The 12,500-nt window shown below is 48.1% G+C and overlaps 2 protein-coding genes across 6 annotated transcripts in view; one reads left to right on the plus strand and one right to left on the minus strand.

Moving 5' to 3' along the window:
* CAMSAP2 (calmodulin regulated spectrin associated protein family member 2) overlaps positions 1-12,500 on the plus strand; it is a 198,952-nt gene that overhangs the window by 7,089 nt on the left and 179,363 nt on the right. The gene's annotated exons all lie outside the window — the stretch shown is intronic.
* Positions 11,001-12,500, minus strand: part of LOC142503409 (putative ATP-dependent RNA helicase DDX59) — a 7,253-nt gene continuing 5,753 nt past the window's right edge. The window contains exon 2 of the mRNA XM_075615531.1: positions 11,001-11,381. Within this exon, the coding sequence (XP_075471646.1) occupies positions 11,121-11,381 (261 nt within the window). The 3' untranslated portion in view covers positions 11,001-11,120. The remainder of the gene's footprint in view (positions 11,382-12,500) is intronic.

Genomic DNA, 12,500 nt, shown 5'->3' on the forward strand with positions numbered 1-12,500 from the left:
CAGATCTTAGACTAAAATATCTGGCAGGGCCTCAGGTCCCTGTTTATTATAGGACACAACTATGCACTTTAAAACAAAATCAGTTGTAGTAACATGTGCCCGAATTCGTAAGTTATTCTCTCCAGAGCGCGCATTAGTTCATTAAGAGCCCAAAGCATAATAAATATATATATATATATATATATATATATACTGTTTGTGTGTGTGTGTGTGTATATATATATATATACACAGTGCTTAAATTATAGAAAGGAGAATACAAAATAAACATACAGTTGCAATATGAGGCAGAACAGTTTCTTAAAATAAAATTAGTAAAACAGAAAATCCTAAACAGTACATTACCAAAGGACAGTAACTGCGCTGACAGAAACTCCTGCTCTCAAGAAAATTGGGAGCAGGAGTCGCGACGGAGTGCTAGGCCACGCCCCCCAACGGTTCAGCCAATGAGGGCGAACCTGCTGGGTAACATCACGGTAGCGCCCCTGTCATTCCCCCGTCACGCACCACCCCTGTCTTTCCCACTGCAGACCGGGGGACTCGGCGGCACACGCCGCCTGCCTCACAGGCAGCGGGGCCGCAGCCTAACAAACTCCAGTGCTCTGGAATAGGGAAGCATGCTTTAAACTGGTTTCATTCCTACCTATCAGGTAGATCCCAACATGTGTCTCTCGGACTCTAACTCCAACCCCTTGGATCTCACCCACGGTGTCCCGCAAGGCTCTGTTCTGGGGTCCCTACTCTTTTCAGTCTTCACCAATGATCTACCTACAGCTTGTAAGGGAGCTTGAATACACTTGTATGCAGATGACACAATCTTATATGCACACAGCCCTAGCCTCTCAGACCTTGAACACATACAGCAATCTGATTTTTCAAGACTAGAAAACTGGATTTCCCAAAACAAACTGTTTTTTTAAACACTTAGAAGACTGTAACAATGGTATCTGGGACCAAGGCTAAATTTCTTAAGCTACCAATGACGGAGCTACAGATCAGAGCCCACTCTAATACCATCCTAGGCCCTGTCACTATTTTTAAATATCTGGGCATATAGTTTGACTCCCATTTAACATTCAGGATGCACATTGATAACCTGACATCCAAAACCTTTGCCAAACTTGATGTACTTTACAGAAACAAATCCTCCCTAAGTCTCCTGGTCAGAAAGCGTATCGCACAGCAGATGCTAATGCCAATTATCGACTATGGAGACATAGTATATGGCTCGGCTCCTCAAACCCACCTTAGCAAAGTTGACACCCTCTACAACTCAATATGCCGTTTTGTTCTCCAATGCAACGACAGCACACATCACTGCGAAAAGCTCAAAGAACTAGATTGGTCATCACTCGAGTCTAGACGTAAAAAGTATACTATAGCCGATAGATGGAAGATATACACACACACATAGGGGGACACTATAGCCGATAGATGGAAGATATACACACACACATAGGGGGACACTATAGCCGATAGATGGAAGATATACACACACACATAGGGGGACACTATAGCCGATAGATGGAAGATATATACACACACACATAGGGGGACACTATAGCCGATAGATGGAAGATATATACACACACACACATAGGGGGACACTATAGCCGATAGATGGAAGATATATACACACACACATAGGGGGACCTATAGCCGATAGATGGAAGATATATACACACACATAGGGGGACACTATAACCGATAGATGGAAGATATATACACGCACACATAGGGGGACACTATAGCCGATAGATGGAAGATATATACACGCACACATAGGGGGACACTATAGCCGATAGATGGAAGATATACACACGCACACATAGGGGGACACTATAGCCGATAGATGGAAGATATATACACACGCACACATAGGGGGACACTATAGCCGATAGATGGAAGATATACACACGCACACATAGGGGGACACTATAGCCGATAGGTGGAAGATATATACACGCACACATAGGGGGACACAATAGCCGATAGATGGAAGATATATACACGCACACATAGGGGGACACTATAGCCGATAGATGGAAGATATACACACGCACACATAGGGGGACACTATAGCCGATAGATGGAAGATATACACACGCACACATAGGGGGACACTATAGCCGATAGATGGAAGATATATACACACGCACACATAGGGGGACACTATAGCCGATAGATGGAAGATATATACACACACATAGGGGGACACTATAGCCGATAGATGGAAGATATACACACACACATAGGGGGACACTATAGCCGATAGATGGAAGATATATACACACACACATAGGGGGACACTATAGCCGATAGATGGAAGATATATACACTCACACATAGGGGGACACTATAGCCGATAGATGGAAGATATATACACACACATAGGGGGACACTATAGCCGATAGATGGAAGATATACACACACACATAGGGGGACACTATAGCCGATAGATGGAAGATATATACACACACACATAGGGGGACACTATAGCCGATAGATGGAAGATATATACACACACACATAGGGGGACACTATAGCCGATAGATGGAAAATATATACACACACACATAGGGAGACACTATAGCCGATAGATGGAAGATATATACACACACACATAGGGGGACACTATAGCCGATAGATGGAAGATATATACACACACATAGGGGGACACTATAGCCGATAGATGGAAGATATATACACAGACACATAGGGGGACACTATAGCCGATAGATGGAAGATATATACACACACACATAGGGGGACACTATAGCCGATAGATGGAAGATATATACACACACACATAGGGGGACACTATAGCCGATAGATGGAAGATATATACACACACACATAGGGGGACACTATAGCCGATAGATGGAAGATATATACACACACACATAGGGGGACACTATAGCCGATAGATGGAAGATATATACACACACACATAGGGGGACACTATAGCCGATAGATGGAAGATATATACACACACACATAGGGGGACACTATAGCCGATAGATGGAAGATATATACACACACACATAGGGGGACACTATAGCCGATAGATGGAAGATATATACACAAACACATAGGGGGACACTATAGCCGATAGATGGAAGATATATACACACACACACATAGGGGGACACTATAGCCGATAGATGGAAGATATATACACACACACATAGGGGGACACTATAGCCGATAGATGGAAAATATATACACACACACATAGGGAGACACTATAGCCGATAGATGGAAGATATATACACACACACATAGGGGGACACTATAGCCGATAGATGGAAGATATATACACAGACACATAGGGGGACACTATAGCCGATAGATGGAAGATATATACACAGACACATAGGGGGACACTATAGCCGATAGATGGAAGATATATACACACACACATAGGGGGACACTATAGCCGATAGATGGAAGATATATACACACACACATAGGGGGACACTATAGCCGATAGATGGAAGATATATACACACACACATAGGGGGACACTATAGCCGATAGATGGAAGATATATACACACACACATAGGGGGACACTATAGCCGATAGATGGAAGATATATACACACACACATAGGGGGACACTATAGCCGATAGATGGAAGATATATACACACACACACATAGGGGGACACTATAGCCGATAGATGGAAGATATATACACAAACACATAGGGGGACACTATAGCCGATAGATGGAAGATATATACACACACACACATAGGGGGACACTATAGCCGATAGATGGAAGATATATACACACACACATAGGGGGACACTATAGCCGATAGATGGAAGATATATACACACACACATAGGGGGACACTATAGCCGATAGATGGAAGATATATACACACACACATAGGGGGACACTATAGCCGATAGATGGAAGATATATACACACACATAGGGGGACACTATAGCCGATAGATGGAAGATATACACACACACATAGGGGGACACTATAGCCGATAGATGGAAGATATATACACACACACATAGGGGGACACTATAGCCGATAGATGGAAGATATATACACACACACATAGGGGGACACTATAGCCGATAGATGGAAGATATATACACACACATAGGGGGACACTATAGCCGATAGGTGGAAGATATATACACACACACACATAGGGGGACACTATAGCCGATAGATGGAAGATATATACACACACACACATAGGGGGACACTATAGCCGATAGATGGAAGATATATACACACACACACATAGGGGGACACTATAGCCGATAGATGGAAGATATATACACACACACACATAGGGGGACACTATAGCCGATAGATGGAAGATATATACACACACACATAGGGGGACACTATAGCCGATAGATGGAAGATATATACACACACACATAGGGGGACACTATAGCCGATAGATGGAAGATATATACACACACACATAGGGGGACACTATAGCCGATAGATGGAAGATATATACACACACATAGGGGGACACTATAGCCGATAGGTGGAAGATATATACACACACACATAGGGGGACACTATAGCCGATAGATGGAAGATATATACATACACACATAGGGGGACACTACACTGGCGACACACTTTATTCGAGCTCGGCTAGTCCCACGAATTCGGGTATACCCGGGTGTATTGAGGTTTGTGACTGTTTTCTGCCCGAGTGCATTGAGTTATTTTCCGGCAGGGATTGAAGCATTTTATTCCCGCTGGCTGCAATACTGCACAGTATATATATATATACTGCATTACAATTCATGAATTTATGCCATCTGGTAGACACGCGAAGCATTGCAGCCTATTAAATCCTAATCATTATCATTTAACAGATCAGCCGCCCATCAGCCAGGCATGAACCCAGGCTGGGAAGGCAAACGCAACGGGGCTTGTCAGAGGTGAGGAGCGGCGCATTCCAGGTATCTGCCAGGTACATACCGGGTATTTGCTCGAATAAAGTGTGTCGGTGCAGTATAGCCGATAGATGGAAGATATATACACACACACACATAGGGGGACACTATAGCCGATAGATGGAAGATATATACACACACACATAGGGGGACACTATAGCCGATAGATGGAAGATATATACACACACACATAGGGGGACACTATAGCCGATAGATGGAAGATATATACACACACACATAGGGGGACCTATAGCCGATAGATGGAAGATATATACACACACACACATAGGGGGACCTATAGCCGATAGATGGAAGATATATACACACACACATAGGGGGACCTATAGCCGATAGATGGAAGATATATACACACACATAGGGGGACACTATAGCCGATAGGTGGAAGATATATATACACACACACATAGGGGGACACTATAGCCGATAGATGGAAGATATATACACACACACATAGGGGGACACTATAGCCGATAGATGGAAGATATATACACACACACATAGGGGGACACTATAGCCGATAGATGGAAGATATATACACACACATAGGGGGACACTATAGCCGATAGATGGAAGATATACACACACATAGGGGGACACTATAGCCGATAGATGGAAGATATATACACACACATAGGGGGACACTATAGCCGATAGATGGAAGATATATACACACACATAGGGGGACACTATAGCCGATAGATGGAAGATATATACACACACACACATAGGGGGACACTATAGCCGATAGGTGGAAGATATACACACACACATAGGGGGACACTATAGCCGATAGATGGAAGATATATACACACACACATAGGGGGACACTATAGCCGATAGATGGAAGATATATACACACACACATAGGGGGACACTATAGCCGATAGATGGAAGATATATACACACACACATAGGGGGACACTATAGCCGATAGATGGAAGATATACACACACACACATAGGGGGACACTATAGCCGATAGATGGAAGATATATACACACACACATAGGGGGGCACTATAGCCGATAGATGGAAGATATATACACACACACACATAGGGGGACACTATAGCCGATAGATGGAAGATATACACACACACATAGGGGGACACTATAGCCGATAGATGGAAGACATATACACACACATAGGGGGTCACTATAGCCGATAGGTGGAAGATATATACACACACATAGGGGGACACTATAGCCGATAGATGGAAGATATATACACACACATAGGGGGACACTATAGCCGATAGATGGAAGATATAAACACACATAGGGGGACACTATAGCGGGTAAGATATATAGATATATATATATAGAGAGAGAGATATATATATATATATATATATATATATATATATATATATATATATATATATATATATATATATATATATATATATATCCTATCCCAGTATACATGAGAGGGGCAGTCATACAGCAAAGCGACTCCAGGCTGGATGCGAGTGCGACACCCCAGGGGTTGTATTTATTACCAGTGTGCCCCCTGTCACCCTGGTAACAGCGGGGCACCTCAGGTGTAGGTTGCCCTAGCATGACGTCACCCGCGGCACCCCCAACCACAAGTCCGTCTCACTCACCGCTTTCCCCCGCGTCTGGAATTCGAATGTCCCTTCGAGCCTTCCCATTGGCTGAGCGTCTTCCGTGCGTTCCAGGAACGTCGCTCTGCGTTGCAGTGACGTCAGACGCATAGACTTTTGGGAAGAAGTCATTTGGTGGCCATCTTTGGTGAGGGCAAACCAGCTGTTTCTATTGTTTGCAGGATCTAGCATGGGACACTGCCAGATCTTAGGCGGGAATCACTCATGGACCCGGGAGGGAGGATTCATTTATGTTATTTTAACTCTCCAAAGAAGCCATAGATTTATTGGATGATGTATTTATACTACAGATATATTACATATTTGCATTTTATTTATACTGCAGCTAGTGTGTAAATATATTAATACACACTATTACCATGCTGTAGACGCACATCAATGCTATATTGATACCATTCTAATACTGCTACTAATAATAAATTCAGTATAGTAGGGCTACAGTAAGGCTACAATTATACCAGATACCGCAGAGCAGCACAATAGATATGTTTGGTTTAATTGGATTCATGCGCTTTGTTTTTTTGCGGCGCGCAGTGTCAGATTTCCCATTAGGTTCGTTAGGCCAAGGGCGGCAAAAATGTCTGCACCCATTTGCATTTGCCGCGCTCTCGGCCTATCGGACCTAATGGGAAGGGACTTACTTACCTGTGCCGGCCGCCTCCGTTCTGCCGCCCTGCTTCAAAATCGCGGACAACATCACAAACGACGTGACACAGCGTCTTGTTGCCATGGCAACATTGCCACAGCAAGTGCATAAGGCTGCGGTCCCAGTAACTGCCACAGCGCAGTTACTATACACACATAGTGAGCACCGCCCCTCAATGGGGCTGGGCCCAGTAGTCACCTTCCCGCTGAAGGTGCAGCCGCACCGTACTGCAAGGTTTTTTACAACTCAATGAAATTGAGTTTAGACCTTGCGACGGAGGCGTGGCCACGCCCCCACCCGCGGTTTACCCAATGAGGGCGAACCAGCCGCGTGACGTGATGGCCACGCCCCCCACAAATCCCCGACCACGCCCCCTCCCGTCGCAAGCTCCCTCTCTCCTAAAAGATCGCAATTCTATTGAGAGCAGGAGCAACTCTCGCCCCAGCGCCATTGAGGGGGGGGCTCTCGTCCGTGCGGCGGGCGCTGCAGTAGGCAGCGGGGGCAAGGCCTAAGGTCGGCAGATTTGGAAATCCGTCGCTGGCTCGGGCGGCATCACTGCCTGGCGATTAAATGGGTGACCTCCCCCCCTCCCTCTCCCTCCCTGTTAACATCTACACCAGGGGCGAGGTTTCCCTTTTTAGTTAGGTTACATGCCATAATACATTTTATTTTTTTCTACTTTGCCTCCAGTTCTTTTTTCCTGCGGTGCTCCCAGTATTTTTTCTTTATTTATATCTTTGCTTCTCCACCCGAGGACGCGCGCTGTATACCGGAGTCTGGCACACCTGTATACCGGAGTCTGGCACACCTGTATACAGGAGACTGGCACCCCTGTATACCGGAGTCTGGCACACCTGTATACCGGAGTCTGGCACACCTGTATACCGGAGTCTGGCACACCTGTATACCGGAGACTGGCACACCTGTATACCGGAGACTGGCACACCTGTATACCGGAGTCTGGCACACCTGTATACCGGAGACTGGCACACCTGTATACCGGAGACTGGCACACCTGTATACCGGAGTCTGGCACACCTGTATACCGGAGACTGGCACCCCTGTATACCGGAGACTGGCACACCTGTATACCGGAGTCTGGCACACCTGTATACCGGAGTCTGACACACCTGTATACCGGAGTCTGGCACACCTGTATACCGGAGACTGGCACACCTGTATACCGGAGTCTGGCACACCTGTATACCGGAGTCTGGCACACCTGTATACCGGAGACTGGCACACCTGTATACCGGAGTCTGGTACACCTGTATACCGGAGACTGGCACACCTGTATACCGGAGACTGGCACACCTGTATACCAGACTGGCACACCTGTATACCGGAGTCTGGCACACCTGTATACCAGGGACTGGCACACCTGTATACAGGAGACTGGCACACCTGTATACCGGAGTCTGGCACACCTGTATACCGGAGTCTGGCACACCTGTATGCCGGAGTCTGGCACACCTGTATACCGGAGACTGGCACACCTGTATACCGGAGTCTGGCACACCTGTATACCGGAGTCTGGCACACCTGTATACCGGAGTCTGGCACACCTGTATACCGGAGACTGGCACACCTGTATACCGGAGACTGGCACACCTGTATACCGGAGTCTGGCACACCTGTATACCGGAGACTGGCACACCTGTATACCGGAGACTGGCACACCTGTATACCGGAGTCTGGCACACCTGTATACCGGAGACTGGCACCCCTGTATACCGGAGACTGGCACACCTGTATACCGGAGTCTGGCACACCTGTATACCGGAGTCTGACACACCTGTATACCGGAGTCTGGCACACCTGTATACCGGAGTCTGGCACACCTGTATACCGGAGTCTGGCACACCTGTATACCGGAGACTGGCACACCTGTATACCGGAGACTGGCACACCTGTATACCGGAGTCTGGCACACCTGTATACCGGAGACTGGCACACCTGTATACCGGAGACTGGCACACCTGTATACCGGAGTCTGGCACACCTGTATACCGGAGACTGGCACCCCTGTATACCGGAGACTGGCACACCTGTATACCGGAGTCTGGCACACCTGTATACCGGAGTCTGACACACCTGTATACCGGAGTCTGGCACACCTGTATACCGGAGACTGGCACACCTGTATACCGGAGTCTGGCACACCTGTATACCGGAGTCTGGCACACCTGTATACCGGAGACTGGCACACCTGTATACCGGAGTCTGGCACACCTGTATACCGGAGACTGGCACACCTGTATACCGGAGACTGGCACACCTGTATACCGGAGTCTGGCACACCTGTATACCAGGGACTGGCACACCTGTATACAGGAGACTGGCACACCTGTATACCGGAGTCTGGCACACCTGTATACCGGAGTCTGGCACACCTGTATGCCGGAGTCTGGCACACCTGTATACCGGAGACTGGCACACCTGTATACCGGAGTCTGGCACACCTGTATACCGGAGTCTGGCACACCTGTATACCGGAGTCTGGCACACCTGTATATGGTCTCGTGAGCACGTGTACCATTACTGCTTATCACCGCTGTTCATGTATCACTAAGGGAGTCTCTCTGCTGTCGCGTGGGTCTGCCGGTTCCCGTCGGGGGATCCCAAGATCTCCGCGAGTCAGTCGGTCCCTGCACTATGTGATCGCCAGCTTGGCTTATATTATGGTGACTGCAGTTACTTACTCTTACTTTATGGTTGTCATTCGGTGTCCTAAGGGTTAATAAGACTCATCTCCAGCTCATATACTCTGGTCTAAGAGTTTGTAGCACCTACCATTGAGGTGTTTCCCTCTCTATACTGCTGTACACCAGGGGTGACAAACTCCAGATCTCAAGGGCCACCAACAGGTTTTCAGGATATCCCTGCTTCAGCACAGGGGGGCTCAATCAGTGGCTCAGTCATGACAACAGTACCACCCATGCAGAAGCAGAGATATCCTGGAAACCTGTCCTGTTGGTGGCCCTTGAAGACTGAGCATCTAATCCAAGGGTGCACAAAGTGCAATGCAAATCCCCCGCAGTGACCCTGCAGCATCATTTGCGCCCCCCCTCCCCCGTTTGCGCACCCCTCGCCCCACCCCCCGTTTGCGCACCCCTCGCCCCCCCCCCCCCCCCAGTTTGCGCACCCCTGCTCTAATGTATGCGGTATCTCTCAGAGGTTGAAGGGAGAGGAGACCCTCGCACTGATGGTTAGGTGAGGACTTTAGAGATAAGAAGCCTTATACTGGGTAAAACAGTGATTGCCAGCAAAGGGTTCATGAGGCGTCTCCAAGGGGCTGATCCCCAAAAATCTGTAATGGCGACTCAAAGGCAGTAATAGTGGGGTTCTGAGCCCGTGGGGGTACTGCGCACTTATTAAGGCCCAAACTGCACCTCAGCGTGGATGGTACAGCCGTCACTTACAGCCGAAGCTTCCACAGCAGCAAGGCATTGTGGGGCGTGACTTTGGAAGCTCCCGCAGTGAGTGACAGCTATACCTCCCATGCTGCCTGCACACACTGAGGGGCAGTTTGGGGGATTATTAGGCGCCTGTTCCCCCTGAGCTCAGGACGCCACACTACCTGGGATCGATCTGATGAGTCGGCGATCAGATTTATTCATTAGGGGTTCAAATATCTTCTAGCAGGAGGAGCGCAGTGTAATAAAGGCGGGGAAATTCTGGTATAAAAGATGTGGAACTTCCAGGGGGGAAATAACTGAACGGAGACCAGAGGGAAGGGACGAATCACACACATCAAATATATAATACATCTTTTATACAAGAAACTCCTTTCCATTGTCCAGTACACAAAACACCGTGACAGCCAATCAGTTCACAGAAATCCGTCTTCCCAGCCGCGTCCAGTCCTTGCGCGGTCACTTGTGGGATTTACGGCGGTCGTGTTTTCGGATGAGGTTGAGGATTTGATCGCCGGTCACCAGCCGCTCCGGATTGTGCCGGGATTTGTGTTCCACATTCCTCTGCTCCTGGACGTAGGGCGAGTTTACCAGCTGCGGGGGGAGCAGGGAGCCGGTGGGCTGCACCCGCTTCACCAGATCCCAGAAGAGATTGCGGTTGCTTTTGTTGACGAATGTTAGGGCCGTGCCCCGGTGGCCCAGCCTCCCGGCTCTGCCAATCTGGGGACAAAGATCGAATAGATCTGAGGGGCAATTCCACTTAGCTCACGGAAAACACGCCATTCGTTTACCAAAGTCACGGACTTGATTAGAAACGCGCTCCCTTTCTGTTAGGGTTTAAGGTTTTCTGGGTTTCGTAAAAGGAAAAACACGAAGAGAAAAAGGAAGAGAGCAGGAAACAGAGTACGTGAGAAAAAGGGCACGGGAGCGAGCGCGAGGGTGGGCGTGTGTAGCCGGGGGGAGGGGGTGCGTGTGTAGCCGGGGGAGGGGGGATGCGTGTGTAGCCAGGGGGGAGCGGGTGCGTGTGTAGCCGGGGGGTGGGTGGGATGCGTGTGTAGCCAGGAGGGAGGGGGTGCATGTGTAGCCAGGGGGGAGCGGGTGCGTGTGTAGCCAGGTGTGTGGGGTGTAGCCGGGGGGAAGGGTGTGTGCGTGTGTAGCCAGTGGGAGGGTGTGTGCGTGTGTAGCTGTGTGTGTAGTCGGGGGAGGGTGTATGCGTGTGTAGTCAGGGGGTGTGAGTGTGTAGCCGGGGGGAGGGGGTGTGCGTGTGTAGTCGGGGTAGGGTGTGTACGTGTGTAGTCAGGGGGTGTGAGTGTGTAGCCGGGGGGAGGGTGTGTGCGTGTGTAGTCAGGGGGTGTGAGTGTGTAGCCGGGGGGAAGGGGTTCAAGTTATTGCTGCTAAAGGTGGTTCTACAAGCTATTGAATCATAAGATGTACTTAGTTTTTCACACACGGCTTCTCCATTTTGGCGTTATTTTTGTTAAATAAATCATGACACGGTGTAATATGTCATGTGTTGTTGTTCATCTGAGGTTGTATTTACCTAATTTTTAGACCTGCTAAGGAACAGATGATTGTTATTATGTCCTGATATGGAAAACCATAGAATTCAAAGAGGGTGTACTTTCTTTTTCACACAACTGTGTATTACCATATGCATGGGGCCCTTGTGTGAAACCCAATGCACGTGTACTGTACTCCTTCACGGTCCACTGTCCGCAGCTCGGAAAACCCTTTGGGGAACCTTTCCTTATTCCCCAGTAAATATAACAAAAACAGAAAACAAGGGGAGCGCGGGGGAATAGATGTCTTTTGAATAATATACCGGGGGATCTGAGGTTA

The sequence above is a fragment of the Ascaphus truei genome, chromosome 10 (genome assembly GCF_040206685.1).
Source record: "Ascaphus truei isolate aAscTru1 chromosome 10, aAscTru1.hap1, whole genome shotgun sequence".
Taxonomy (NCBI): Eukaryota; Metazoa; Chordata; class Amphibia; order Anura; family Ascaphidae; genus Ascaphus; species Ascaphus truei.